Source organism: Eubalaena glacialis, chromosome 13, assembly GCF_028564815.1.
Source record: "Eubalaena glacialis isolate mEubGla1 chromosome 13, mEubGla1.1.hap2.+ XY, whole genome shotgun sequence".
NCBI classification, from domain to species: Eukaryota; Metazoa; Chordata; class Mammalia; order Artiodactyla; family Balaenidae; genus Eubalaena; species Eubalaena glacialis.
The window spans coordinates 12,381,232-12,396,607 of NC_083728.1; the positions used below are offsets into that span (position 1 = coordinate 12,381,232).

A 15,376-nucleotide genomic window follows, 5' to 3' on the forward strand; every position below is an offset into this window, starting at 1 on the left:
TTTCTTTATGGCTCCTAGCGCCACCTATAGGTCATGTGTGTTATTTATAGGTCATGTAATTTTTTATTGCCTGTCTTCAGCTGTGTTAGGTGTTAGTTTGATGTGGAGGTGCCATAGGAAGGGCCTTCATGTCCACAGTGTGAAACCTCGTGGTCTTCCTGGTTTTCTTTTCTTTTGGGGAGGGGTTATTTTTCATTGCCTATTTTTGGTAGAAATTTTATCTAAGGAACTAGTTTTCTGCTCTAAGAAAAAAAACAGTGCAAGTAGGATGACAAATGGTGACAGGTGTTTAACTGCAGTGTCACAGAGACCGCAGGGCCTGGGGAGGACCGTCTGACCCTGCCAGCTTGTGCCCATCTAAGAGGGGTGGCCATGACTCCACTCCTACCCAGGGCTTCCAGGCAGGACTGCAGGCTCCCAGTGGTCAGACTTTCTCCTTTTTCAAAATGAGATGGAGGGGGAAATCCAGATTTTGTATGACTTTCCCCAAATGTTTAAATATGCATTCGGTTTGTTTTTAGGAAAACTCTATTAACCAAACAAAACACCTTTTGAATCTAGATTGTGGGCTGCACCTTTACAACTTCTGCCATAAGGAGACTGAGGACATTCGTCTGAAGAAGAGGGATCCAGGGGCTTACACGTTTGGAGGAAAAGGAGGAGGGAATTCTTTCTGGGCTGATGCAGAGGCATCAGTAGGGCCGACGGGTTAGACTCTATAGGTAGCTCGTTTCAGCTGTTCTGAAGGAAGGATTGCTTCCTTTTAGTCCAGTGGGATGGGCAGGTCTTGAACTCGCCATCTCTGGGGGGCATGGAGGCCAAAACTGGATGAGGGGAAGGTGAGTGGGATGCAGGGAAAAGGTGGGACAGTAGCTTGGATAACTGAGCTCAGAATCATGGTGACCCCATATTTTCTTCCAAGATCAGTGTTCTCAGGATTAAGTTCTAGCTATCCATGCATCCATCCACCCACTCTCCCTCCCTCCTTCCCAACCATCCATCCATTCATCCAGCCACTTGTCCTCCCTCCCAGCCATACACCCATCCTCCCTCCCATCCATCCATTCATCCATTGATAGAACATTTTTTGAAGACCTACTACGTGTCTACACTGTGTGAATGAGGGACAAAGTGGGGACCAGACAGGCCTTTCTCAGCCCCATCCTCCCTCATTCCTGCTTCTTTCCTCTCCTTCTCCGGGAAATCCCTGTCCTGGGAGATCCAGGGACTAGGAGGAGCTGAGGGGGGGCTGGATCAGGGCTTCATGGTGTCTCTCTGCAGAAGTCCTGGCCCCTCTCACCACGTGGAAAAAGTGAAAACCTGTGGTTTTCCTCCCAGGACTGAGGCCAGTGGGGCTGGGCTCCTGCAGCATTAAAAAGTGGCTGGTGGTGAAAACATTTCCTCTGAGAGCATTCCTGTGGGCGGTGTGTGTGTGTGTGTGTTGTGAGTGTGTTGTGTGTGTGTTGTGAGTGTGTGTGCGTGCACACGAGGGCTCGCACTTGCTCCTGTGTCTCATCCTCTCTCCATACCCCCCACCAGGCCCTGTCCCTCTCCTGCTCAGACCCCTCGGGGCTCTTTGGGTCAAGGCCAACCTTCTCACCCTTGACACCCAGCCCCCTTCCTGCCCTGTGTAACTGGCCCTGCAAACTCCCAGGGTGCTGCACCCCAGCCCCTCACTCTCCGGTCCAGCACCTGGGCCAGCAGTACCTGGCAGTGCCCTGACCTGCCTGTGGTTGTTCCCTTGGCTCTGGGCCTTTGCGGGGACCGTGCCCTCTGCCTGAACCCCTTTCCCCTGCTTATCCTGCAGGTCTCAGCTCAGACCTGCCTCCTCCAGGGAGCCCACCCTGACTCCCTCTCCAGGGGCAGGAGCCTCCTTTCCTGATCGGTGCCCCCATCTCGCCCCACTGGCCACCCCTCACTCTGCTCTGCTCACCAGCCTCCGGGCAGCTCCTCCACACTCTGTCTCCTTCCTGCCGCAGGAGGCTGGCTCTTCCGTGTGCCTCGGGCCCCTCCCTCTGCCCTTCCCGTGCTGGCTCCTTCTCATCCTTCACCGAGAGCCCCTCCCCACCCCCTCCCTCTTTGTCCCTCCCTCTGAGCCCCAGCTGACCTATGACTCGTCCACCCGTTTCTCTGTCTGTCTCCCTCATTAGAGTGTTGGCTCCATGAGGGTGTGAGGGTTTTGTCTGTTTTCTTCTCTGCTGACTCTGTGGCCCAGAGAGGTCCCTGACATATGGTAGGAAAATTAGGTGCTCCTCAGGTGTACAAATGAAGAAAACGTGTAGGCAGCCCTGGGAGGGTTCGGCCGGGAGTATCCAAAGACAACCCCCTGACCAGCTGTTTGCCGCCCCCAGAGCCGGCTACCTGACTCTGTACGGTATCGAGGCACCGCCACACACCCAGGAGAGCCAGGCCCAGGACCGCATCCACTCAGCCGACGTCTTCCACACCTTCCGCCAGCTTGACTTGCTGCTCCCCAAACTGGCACGTGGCTCCCTGTCAGTGGGTAAGCACCATGGGGGCCCTGGTGGGCAGTGGGGCTAATGGAGGGACCCAGAGAGGGAGGATCATAGATAACATAGGAGGAAAGACATTCTAATGCCCTTGAAGGTAGTGAGATCCCCGTCACTGGGGTATGCAAGAGCAGAGTGGTGGGGAGGCAGGGCTTGGACTAGAGCTGGGGTTCCTGGTGGAAATTCTGATACAGCACATCTAGAGTGGGGCCTGGGGACCTTGAGTGTGTATGTGTGTGTGTGTATGCTCCTTTTCTAGTTTTAAGATTTAATTTGCTCTAGAATTTTTTACAAGTAGTTTATGCTGATTATAAGAAATTCAAGCCGTATAGAATAATTTAGAGGGAACAATAAAAGAATTCTCCAACTTCTCCCCATCCCAGCCCACCACTCCCCCTCCCCTCCACAGAGGTGACCATTATTACTAGCTTGGAGTATATCCTGCAGAACTCTCTCTAAACACACACACACACACACACACACACACACACACGAGTTATGTGTCATTTTTTTTCTATTTTTAAGGTTTTTAATTTCTTTTTTTTACTGAGGTATAATTTATATACAGGAAAGCACACATGTCCTAAATGCACAGCTTCGAGGTAAATCTAAACTTTCTATGCCCTTTCCCAGTCAACATCCGCCCCCCAGAGTTAGCCACTCTATGGATTTCTTTCACCTCAGCTTAGTTTTACCTGTTCTTACACTTCCTTTAAAATGAATCATACAACATGTGCCCTTTCATGTCTGATTTCTTTCACTCAGCTTCATGTCTGTAATATTCATGCAAGTTGAATGTATCTATAGTTTGTTCTTTTTCGTTGCTGTGAAGTATTTCATTAGCGTAATAACCACAATTTGTTATCCATTCCTGGTTGATGGACATCTTGGTGGTTTCTGGTTTCTGGTTTGGTTAGCTTGTTACGAACATTCTTGAGCATGTCTTTCTCAGCACACATGCCTTCGTTTCTCTTAGTTATCAGCCCTGTGCTTTTATAACATCGACATAGCACACTGGAGAGGCATTGTTCTGCTACTTAGCATTTTCACTGAACTCCACATCTAGAACTTTCCACATCGGTTTGTAAAAGCCCACGTCATTCATTTCTGTGGACTCAATATTGGTAAAGAGCTTCCTGCTGTATTCAGAGTGCCAGGGCCATAGGAACCACTGAGCTGCATTCTCCCCTGGCCACTGTGTCTCAGACTTCCCCAGTGAGAAGAATCCTCTGGGGTCCTTGTTAATAAGACAAGTCACCAAGCCCCATCATGGTCCATTTGAATCTGAATCTCCAGTGAGGCTGGGATACTGCGTGTATGACAGGTGCTGTAGGAAGGTTGAGAAATACTGTGTGTCCTGGTCTCACATACTTGCAACAAGACCTGGATTCAGATCCCCACTGTGCTGCTTCCTTGCTGGTGATTTGGGGCAAGTTACTTCTTTTTTTTTTTTTTTTTTAATTAATTAATTAATTAATTTTTAAATTTTTGGCTGCGTTGGGTCTTTGTTGCTGCGCACGGGCTTTCTCTAGTTGCAGCAAATGGGGGCTACTCTTCGTTGGGGTGCACGGGCTTCTCACTGTGGTGGCTTCTCTTGTTGCAGAGCACGGGCTCTAGGTGCACGGACTTCAGTAGTTGTGGCACGTGGGCTTAGTAGTTGTGGCTTGCGGGCTGCAGAGCGCAGGCTCAGTAGTTGTGGCGCATGGGCTTAGTTGCTCCGTGGCATGTGGGGTCCTCCCGGACCAGGGCTTGAACCCGTGTCCCCTGCATTGGCAGGCGGATTCTTAACTACTGCGCCACCAGGGAAGTCCCTACTCAACTTCTTTTGGCCCTAGGTCTTTTCTCCGGAGGAGCAGTTGAAGGCAGTGGTCGAGACAGACTCTGGGCTCAGGTGGCTTGAGGTGGTTTACTGGCTCTTATGTATTCTCTGTGTACCTCAGTGATCCCATCTGTAAAATGGGGAGAACAGTAGGATCTTCCTAGTAGGTGGCTGTTAGGATTGGCTGAGGTGATAAAGAAAAAACACTACTTGTTGAGCATTTTCTTTGTGTCAGATACCAGGTTAAACATTGTCTCATTCAGTGCTCACAACAGCTCGTGACCCCATTTCATTTATTTATATATTTTTAAAAATCAAACTTTAACACATTAGATTGTTTAAATTAAAAAAGAAACATATTCTTGTGGTAGATGTAGACAGTAAAAAGTAACAATACTCAGTCTTCCAAGCTCAGCTTCCTATGGAAACCAACGTTAACATGCTGATGTATCCCTTCACAGTGTTTTGTAGGGATATTCTATTTTGAAAATGGAGACAAATATATGTATCTAAAGTGTCACTGTGTGTATTTATAGAAAGGGATTATATCTATTAACTGCAACTTATTTTTTTAACCTAACAATATACAGTCTCCCTTGTCAATACACACATCTTCTAGAGGCATTAACCAATGCACTTAGATAAGAGAAATCAATTACCAATATAAGAATGAGTAAAGAAGAAATAAAAGTATCCCTATTTGCAGATAATCTGATGCTATACCCAGAAAACCCCAGAAAATCTATGATAAAACTAACTCAAGCAAAAATGAATATAGCAAAGTAGAGGGATGTAAAACTCAACACAGAAAATCCAGACATCTTTCTGGCTCTTGCAGGTCAATATTTAGTCAGCCATCCCCCTCCAGTGGATATTTATAATTGTTTCCTTTTTCGTGTGTGTTACTGTTATAGTATTTCCTTGTACTTGTATCTCTTTTAGCATCTGGTGATTTTATTTCTCTCTAACAGTTTCCTGGAAGTGGGTTTGCTGGGTCAAAGGGCATGCACATTAAAATTTTTATTAGCTGTTGCCACATCATTTCCAAAACCATGGAGCAATTCATATGCCTACCCAAAGGAAAGGAGTCTGCTCATTCCCCACCAGATTTTTTCAGTCTTTCCATTTGTTTGCCAATCTAATGGACAGAGGTGGGTAACTTGTTGTTTTAATTTGCATTTTCCCACCACCTTTTCAACATGCAGTTATCGGTGTTTAAACCCTTGCCAATCTGATGGGCAAAAAAGGGCATCTGGCTTTATGGGCGTTTCCCTGACTACTGTGATGAAACATCTGTTAGTGTTACCAGCCATTTGCTTTTCCTCTTTGTGAGTTGCCTGTTCATGACTCTTAATGTCTTTTTAGAGACAACTCCTTATCTTATTGAATCCTGCCATCAGTGCTGGAAAGTTGGTATTATTAAATTCATTTTGCAGGTAAAGAAACTGAAGCTCAGAGAGGTGAAGTCACTTGTCATAGACACACAGCTGGTAGGTGGCAGAGCCAGCAAAATGGAAACTTGGTCTGTCTGATTGCAAAATCTAGTGCATAAAGCACTGACACGTGCCGGCACGGATTGCTTCTCCAGGAAAGAGTAGTTTCTCTGTTGCAGTTTCCTCCATACAGATGCTCCAGGGGAGTCTGGGTAGATGCAGAGGGGAACTCTCCCTGTTTTTCTGGGAGCAGCTCTGGGCTGGGTATGGGAAGGCTGCATTTCCCATTGTGGGCAGCAGGTGGCGATGTTGGGGAAGGTTTCTCAGCTAGGGACTGGAGGCTGAGGTGCAGAACTGCCCTCAGACCTGGTTGTGGGCATGTGAGGCTATGCAGCTTCTTTCGAAGAGTGATTTGGTAGAACCTATCAACATATAAAGTACACATTCCTTTGATCCCGTACTTCCGCTTCTTGGAATTACCCCACAGAAATGCTTGCGTGTGTCTACGGATCCACAGATATTCATTAGCATGTCACTTGTTTTAGCAAACCCTACAAACAACCTAAATGTCCCCCATAGTAGCTGATGAAATAAATTATGCTTTCACACAAAGGAAAATTATGCAGCTGTAGAAAGTAATGGGATATACTGCTATAGGATGAAATCTACTGTCATGAAAAAGGTGCAGAACAGAGGGTATGGGGGGGGTGTGTGTGTTTGTGTTTAAATGTGGGAACATTTATAGATTTTTGCCTCTGGGAAAGCTGAGATGGGATGGAGAGAATCTTACGCCCATTTGAACTCTTAGAGTTTCTTTCTTTCTTTTTCTTTTATTATTATTGTCGTTGTTGTTGTTATTTACCATTTGCATGCATTATTCCTCCTCTGCTTTTAGAAATATAAACATTTTAAAAGAAAATTGACCCTTTTGGAGACCCTTAGACCACTGAGTCTGGTGCTTCTCATACAGGAGGGAGTTGGGGGGCAGTAGGGAGTTAAATAGAGCCCCAAGCTAAGCATACTGCTTCCTTCTGGAATAATCATTTCACTGGATTATAATTATTTATTTAAATATTGTTTGGGGGAAAAAAAGCATTCTTATATTAAAGAATCACAGGGTCTAATGCAAAAATCAAATGGCATTTTAAAGGTAAAACACAAGACTTTAAAAAAAAAAACATGTCTCCGCTGGGGGCCTCTCTGAACTGTACCCTCAGGTCTCCAGTGGTCAGAGGTGTTTCCAAGCCTGGGCCTCTTGCTTTACAGATGGAGAGACTGAGGCCCAGAGATGGACAGGGCCTCAGCCAAGCCCACACAGCATGGGAGGTCTGACGTCAAACCTGTTTCTCCTGCCTCTGACCAAGTTACCAGTCACATGAGCCGGCCAGTTCTGATTCACAGCGTTGAGTCATTACACTGGGGCTGATGAATAATACCTTATAAAAATGGCAGGAATGTAGCAAGTACAACTTACCAAACCCCTGCCAGTACAGAGTGTGTTCTGTGTGTGATCTTTTTGAGTCCTCCTAATGATCCTGTGAACCAGGTTGCCTCCATTTTACAGATGGGGAACTGAGACTCAGAGATACAAAGTGATTTGCCCAAGATCATCCTTCTAGGAAGGGGCTGAGCTGGGATTTCAACCTGGGTCTCTATGGCTGCCAACTGGGTGTTCGTTATCTCACAATTTATTATTATTTCTTACTTATAGAAATAATACATGAATACATTCTCCTTGGACTAATAATTTACTAACATTCATTAAGCTTTGTTTAATAATATAGCTAATGTTTATTAGGCCTGTGCTAGGCATCCCTCTTTGGACTTTATATGTTAATGCATTCAATCCCTGTATAATCCTATGTGATGAGTACTCTTACCTCAATTTCTAGGTAAGAAAACTGAGGTGTTCAGAGGTGAGGTGCCTTGTTCAAGGTCAGGCACTCTGCTCCAGAGTTTGGGCTGTTAACTTGGCTCCCCTGCCTCTTGTGAAAAAAAAAATCAAATATTACAGAGAAGGCAAATTCTCTTTTGACCACACTCCCTCTACATCTGTCACCAAGGTAACCATTGTTATCAATTTGGTGTTATCCTGCTAGAACAGTGCTATCCTGTAGAAATAGAATGCCAGTCATATATGTAATTTTAAATTTTCTAGTAGACGCATTAAAAAAAAGGAAGAGGTGAAATCAATTTTATAAAATATAAAAAATATTATATTTTTTCTTTAACCCAGTATATCTAAGATATTAGCATTTCAGCATGTAATTAATATAAAAATTCTTGCGATATTTTACATTTTGTTTCTCATGCTAAGACTTAAAATCTGGGGTGTACTTTTTACTCATAGCATGTCTCAGTTCCAGGCGGCCACATTTCATGTACTCAGTAAGCGCATGTGGCTTGTGGCTTCCTTCCTTGACAGAGCAGTTCTAGACCCTTCTCCACGTGGTAAAATACAGTATGAGCCCCAATTATACTCTGATCTAAATACACAGCAAACCCTGGTTTTCTCAGTGGGAAAGTTTTTTTGTTTTGTCTTGCTTTGTTTTTTTGGTCAACCTAAACATGGAAATAATTAGGACTGGAAATGAAATAACATCTCCTTATTGATTTAGTTGAACATCCCTCGTTAAGCTCACATGTTGTATAAACTAACCGTTTAGAAATGTTGCTTTCTTCCCACGCTCACATTTCAGGAATTGGCTTATTCAGACTCCACCTTTGACACCTGCGTCTTCCCCATCAGCAGGGTCCCAGGTGGAGTCACCAAACTCAGTTTTTTAGAACCCCTCTTCTTCACTCCCGATCGTCTGTTTGAAATACAGAATGAACTTTTTGAATCTGTAAGTCTATGAATCTGTGATCTTTCGCTAGAAATGTTTTACAGGGATAGGGGGTGGTGCCAGATTTTGAATATGTTTCACGTGGTTCAAACATTGAAAATATAAAATGGTAACAGTGAAAAGTCTCCTCTCCCTCTTGCCATCCCTCCTTCCACCCAATTCCCACTCTCCACAATTGGCTGCTTTTATTAGTTTCTCGTGGATCCTTCCAGAGTTCCTTTATGCAAATACAAGCAAATGTGCTATATTCTTGTTTTTCTCTTTTGCCCACAAATGCATAGTAAACACACTGATGTGGACACTTTGCCTTTTTCTAACAATGTAGAGTAGCAATAGCTAACTCTTGTGTAAGGTTTCGTGTATCCTGCACTGTTCTCAGAGCTCTCCAAATGTTAAGCAGATTTGATCAAATTGCTGCTATATCTTTTTTTTACTTGTTTTTTTGCCACTCCAATTTTTTATTATACACCACCATCTTTGGCTCATTTGCCAAATGACATTCATATATATCTTCCTGTTTTCTTAGTGGTGGTAAAATATATATAACATAAAATTTACCATTTAAACCATTTTAAGTATAAAATTCAGTGCCAATAAATACCTTCACAATGTTGTGTAGCCATACCATTATGTATTTCCAGAAGTTTTTCATCATACCAGAAGATCTGTATCCATTAAATAATAACTCCCCATCTCTCCCTCCCTTCACCCCTATTAACCTATATTCTACTCTGTCTCTATGAATTTGCCTATTCTGGGTACCTCATATAAGTGGAATCATGCAGTATTTCTCTTTTTGTGTCTGCCTTATTTCACTTAGTATAACGTTCTCAGGATTCATCCATGTTGTAGCATGTGTCAGAATGTCCTTTTTAAGGCTGGATAATATTCCATTGTATGGATATGCCACCTCTTGTCTACCTATTCATCTGTTGATGGACACGGGTTATTTCAACCTTTTAACTATTGTGAATAATGCTACTATGAACATGGGTGTATACAAGTATCTGTATGATGTGCAAATATTTTCTCCCATTCTGTCGGTTGTCTTTTCATACTGCATTGCTTTTGAAAGTCATCCTTAAAAGCCGTATTTACAGTGACATTCAAGACCTGCAGTTGTGCTGTCAGACCTTAAAAAATGCCAGTCATTTCTAAATCTGTGTTAAATTTCTTTACCTCCTTTTTTTTTAAATTTTAATTTAATTTTATTTTGATTCTTTTCTCTCTTTTTTAAAAAATTTATTTATTTGTTTTTGGCTGCATTGGGTCTTCGTTGCTGTGCGTGGGCTTTCTCTAGTTGCGGCGAGCAGGGGCTACTCTTCGTTGCGGTGCACGGGCTTCTCTGGTGGCTTCCCTTGTTGCCGAGCACAGGCTCAAGGCACGCGGGCTTCATTAGTTGTGGCACGCGGGCTCAGTAGTTGTGGCTCATGGCTCTAGAGCGAAGGCTCAGTAGTTGTGGCGCACGGGCTTAGTTGCTCCGCGGCATGTGGGATCTTTCCGGACCAGGGCTCGAACCCGTGTCCACTGCATTGGCGGATTCTTAACCACTGTGCCAGCAAGGAAACCCTTTACCTCCTTTTGTTAGCAATCTCATCAGATTGGTCCTGTAAGTAGGCATCTAGAACCAGCATCAACTGAGGTGGCTTCAGCACCTCCTGCATCCTGCACCCACCTGTTTAAAAGCTCTGTGTGCCTGGGCCGCATCCCCAGAGATTCTGATGAGATTGGTGGGGGCGGGGTGGGGTGGGGACCTGAGCAGCCAGAGATTTGAACCTGCCTGGTGATGCTCCAGTACCTGAAAATTTGGGAAAGAGGAAAATTGTGTATTTCAGATGAACAATTGGCCTCATTGCTTTAAATTGAGAAGTATGTCACCTGAAAAAGTGTCTAGAGGTTGAAGAAAAGCATATGGAGCATATTATTTGAAAATGTTAACTAATGTACTTAAATAAGTTTTGCCTACGTTTTACATCCTGTAACGTGCATTCTGGTTTAGAGCCACTGGGTGGATGGATCTTCCTGAAACACTGCTTTGTGGCTCAAAAAGTCAATGAGAGAGTTTCTAGTACTTTGGAATTTTGTAGCAATCCAAGCGACTCCCCCTTTTCCAAGGAGTGATTTTGGAAAAACCAAATCTTATATTTGCACACATATATATGTCAATACAGCATCATCTTGTAGCATTAATACAATAAATAAATAAGCATCTGACTTTATTCCTTCAATGGTCTGCCTGTGTGGGCCCGGTGAGGGCTGGACATAAAGAACTTCCTCATTGGTTTTCACTGCTTCACGGTTTTCCAGAATGTAAACACACCATTGTTTATTTAATGGTGTTTTCAAACTGGTGATCTGTGAGCCAGTTTAACTTGAGATGCTTTTGTGGCCTGCGCGGTGATTAAAAATTTCTTACTGAGATGCTAACTTTAAAACACATGAGAAGATTCCCCCTGAACATCTGGATTTCTAGAAACCCAGGCTCCCTGGCTGTGCTGGGCTGGTTGGTGGAGCTGAGTGGAGCCACCCGACCCTCCCGTTTGGCCCCCTCCTGTCCCTCCTCCCTCATTCACTTTACCTGCCTTTCCTGCAGGTAGTTGAGTTTGAGACCCCAGACCAACCTGCCCCCTCTTGGTGGTCAGTTTGGTCGTTACCCCTGAGTGACGCTGTGCTGAGCGTGCTCTCAGGGTCTCCCCGCCCACGTGGGCTGGTGTTCCTCTGGGATCAGACCCCAGGAAGGGAAAATGTGGCTCCCCGTTTCCTGCTCCTTCCCCTGCTGTGCTGAGAAGCCCATTCATTTAGCAAATGTTGATTGAGTACCTCCTCTGGGCCAGGCCAGCATTTAAGAGCTGGGGTCCCTGTCGCCTCTTTCCCGCAGGAACTCCCCAACCCCTGGGGTGACACCTGGAAGACCCTTGGCCTAATGGGAGGTCAGGGCTGGGTGACCCTGGGCTGGAGGTGGATCTGTAACCCTCATCCTCTGTGCTCCGTCCCTGCAGGGGATAAGGACCAGGTGTGCAGGGTCAAAGGTCGCCTGTGGAAGCTGTTGTCCCCAGCCAGGCTGGCCACTCGGGCCCACCGGAGCAAATGGCTGGAGAGTTACCTGCTGCACCTGGAGGAGATGGGCGTGTCGGAGGAGATGCAGGCGCGGGCTCTGGTGCTGCAGCTCTGGGCCACACAGGTGGGTGTGTGCAGGTGTGGATGTGAGGTTGTGCATTTGAGTGCTTGTGTGTGCGTGTGTGCACTCATGTGCGTGTGTGCCATCAGGCACACTTAGGCACATGCCTGCGAGTACATATGCATGTGCCTGCATGGGCGCTCACATCTGTGTGCATGTAGGTGTACATGTGTGAGTGTGTGCCACTGTGAGTATGGCTGTGGGTAGGTGCACACACACCCAGCTGTCTGCCCCAGTTCCCTGACTCTCTTAACTGTCAGTCTCATGAACAGGATCATTCATTCGATATATATTTTTTTAATTTGGAAAAACATCAAACTTACAGAGAAGCTGTATGAATAGTTTAATGAACTCATATATACTTCACCTTGATTCCCCAGTTTTAAACATTTGACCACATTTGCTTTCTCTCTCTCTCCTACTGTGCGTATCTTATTGAACCATTTGCAATTTAGTTGCAGACATCAGGATTCTTTGCCCCTAATTACTTCAGCGTGCATCTCCTAGGAGCAAGAATATTCCCTTACATCACCACAGCACAGTGATTAAATTCAGGACAGTTAACCCAGATACAGGATCATTATCTAATATACAGCCCACATTCCAATTTTGCCGGTTGTCTTAATAATAGTCTTTATGGCTCATCTAGGTCCAGCATCCAACTCAGGATCACACACTGCATTTAGTCATTCTGCCTTTTTAGTTTTCTTTGATATGGAACAGTTTTGGTGCCTTTTGTTGTTTTTCACAACCTTGAGATTATTGAAATATGCAGACCAGTTATCTTGAAGACTCATTTAAAAGTTCCACTGAGTACTTACCATGGACTTCAAAGACCCTGCTTTGTGTTGCTTTTGTTTCAGCCAGGGGCAGGGGTGGGGCAGACATCAGGGAAAGAGATACAGGGTGATTTTAGATGCTGATATGCAGGATATAAAACAGGGTCATGACTAGATAGGTCCTGGGGGTCTACTCTGGCCAGGGTGGCCTCTCTGAGGAGGAGATGACTGAGCTGAACCCTGGATGATAAGAAAGATCTAGATTTGGGGACGTGGGGGAAGATGTGGGGATAGAGTATTCCAGGAAGGGGAAACAGCATGTGCAAAGGCCCTGGGGTTGGATCATGCCAAGTGTTTGTGCAACAGCAAGGAGGTGAGTGTGGCCGAAGCAGAGTGAGGAGGGGTGGTGGGAATGAGGGCAGAGATCATGGAGGGCCCTGTGAGTCCTAGTAACTAAGGACTTGGGATTTTGTTCTGGGTGAGGTGGGAGCCCTGGCAGGGTTCTGAGCAGAGGAGGGACAGGATCTGAGAGGCAGGGACACCAGTGAGGAGACAGTGGTGGCAGGACCAGGTGGTGGCCATGGAGATGAGGAAGAAGTGGATAGATTCTGGAAACCAAGGGAAGACAGGGCCAGTGAAGCTGATAAGGGACTAGATATTGGAGTGAGAGAAAGCAGGGCTGAGGATGCTGCATCTCCAGGCCTGGCTGCTGCCCTCGCCCCAACACTGAGCCCCCTCCTTCTTTGGGCCCCACCTCAGCAGTGACAGTTACACAGGCTGACATATCTGGGTAATTCCTCTCCCATTGACTTGCGACTTATTTTTCGTTTTTTCCCAGAGCCATTAACTGTCCTTGCAGGCAGAGGCTGGGAAGGGTTGGGGGCTGGGTTTAATCAGCAGTTGGGGCCCCATTAGTGTTTAATAACATATTTATGGGCAGTGACTTGGGACTCCAAACTGTCCCCAGAATCCCCTATGGAAATTACCTCTGTCAGCAGAACTGGATGCTGGTCTGGGGGCTTGAGTGGCAGCAAGCCCTGCAAACAGCCTTTGTCGGGGCCAGGAGAACTGGGCAAGGGTTGGGGTCAGGGTGTCCTCTGAGATTGAGTTGTTGGCAGCGTCCAGAATTCAGGCAGGTGGAAAACCCTTCAAGATCTCGAGTCTTTTGAGAGTAGGGCCAAGAGGCTGGGTCGCCCAGTGGTTTGGGGCATAGGCTCTGTGAACAACCTGCCTGAACTTGGATCCTGACTTTGCCACTTCTTGGCAAGTCAGTCCCTTCTTAGTGCCTTGCTTTACTCCTCTGTAAAATAGAGACGGCAGGACCTTCCTCAAGGTGTTGTGGGGAGGATGAAAGGAAGCAACCCATGTAAAATCCTGTAACTGTGCTTGGCAGGTAACTAGTGCTCAATAAACATATTCAAGAAATACTTAGGGCCCACTGTGTGCCAGGCACCATTCTAGAAGCTGGGAAGAGAGCAGTGAGCAGAACAAAGACCCCTGCCCTTAAGGAGCTGACATTCTGGTGGGAGAAGACAGACAATTACTAAACACGTAAGTATGTAAAATGTATTACAGATAATAAGTTCTATGGAGAATGGATAAAGCAGGGAAAGGGAATGGTGGCAGGAGCGAGGAGGGGCTGCTTTTTTGAGTGGTCAAGGAAGGCCACACCAAGAGGGTGACATCTGAGCAGAACCTCAAAGCAAGTGAGAGAGTGAGCCATGTCGATGTGTAGGATGGGGGAGGGGGTGGGCAGCAAGTGCAAAGGCCTTGAGGTGGGGATGAGGGTGATGCGGCAGGGAGGTAGCAGGTGCCAGACCATGCAGGACCCTGTAGGCCATGGGGAGCACTTTTGGCTTTTCCTCTGAAATGGAAACCCTTTAAAGGCTCTGAGCAGAGGAGTGACATGGCCTGCCTTCTGCTTTAGAGGGGTCATTCTGGCTACATTGCTGAGAATAGACTGTAGTGGGGGGAGTGGAGGCAAGGAGACCAGGGAGGAAGCCACAGCAATATCCAGGCAAGAGAGGATGGTGCTGGACCAGAGGGCAGAAGGGAGAGTGATTGGCTTCTGGACATATTTCCAGGTAGAGTCAACAGGCTTTGCTCTTGGATGGGACATTAGGAGAAGATGTCAACCAGGATGACTCCAGGCTTGGGTGTGAGCAGCAGGAAGGCTGAAGTTGAGGAAGGTGGTGGAAGGAGTGACTTTTGGGGGAGAAAGTCGGGGGTTTGTTTGGGGCATGTTGAGTTCTAGGTGGAGAGCGGGCAGGTAGGAGCGCCTAGAGAAAAGAAGAGGCTGGAGTCCAGGGTTAAGGTCCAGGCTGGACATGTTGGGGGGTTGACAGTGCAGAGATGGTTGTTCAAGGGTGGATGGAGAAGCGGGCCAAGCCCTGGGCCTCTCCAGTGTGGGGGTCGGAAAGATGAGGACAGCCAGCAAGGGAGACTGAGGAGCCGCCAGGGAGGGGAACTGGGAGGGAGCGCCACCCAGAGGCCGGCTGCGGAAAGTGTTCCAAGGGGTTGAGAAATGGTAGCTGGGATTGCTGTTGTCAGATCCGAGTGAGGAATAATCATTTCAAAAGATACTATTGAGCGCTTACCCCGTGCCAGTCACCCGACTGAGCACTTTACAAACATCATCTCACAGGATCCTCGAAAAGGCTCCATGAGTCCAGAACCCCAGACCTGGGGTCTAGGCTGATGGAGGGGTCAGGGGGGGCTCCAGCATCCAGGGGCTAGAGGAGGGCCTGGTGGGCTGAGATCCAAGGTCCAGGCAGGGGAAGAGGCTGGCTCTTAGGGGACGTGGATTGGGTT

General features: G+C 46.6%; 1 protein-coding gene across 2 annotated transcripts in view; it reads left to right on the forward strand.

Annotated features, from left to right (window-relative positions):
- The window catches only part of PTGIS (prostaglandin I2 synthase), a 45,690-nt gene that overhangs the window by 17,653 nt on the left and 12,661 nt on the right, over positions 1-15,376 (forward strand). For both annotated transcript variants that reach the window (XM_061208940.1, XM_061208941.1), the window contains exons 5-6: positions 2,352-2,503; positions 11,608-11,789. In XM_061208940.1, the coding sequence (XP_061064923.1) occupies positions 2,352-2,503; positions 11,608-11,789 (334 nt within the window). The remainder of the gene's footprint in view (positions 1-2,351; positions 2,504-11,607; positions 11,790-15,376) is intronic.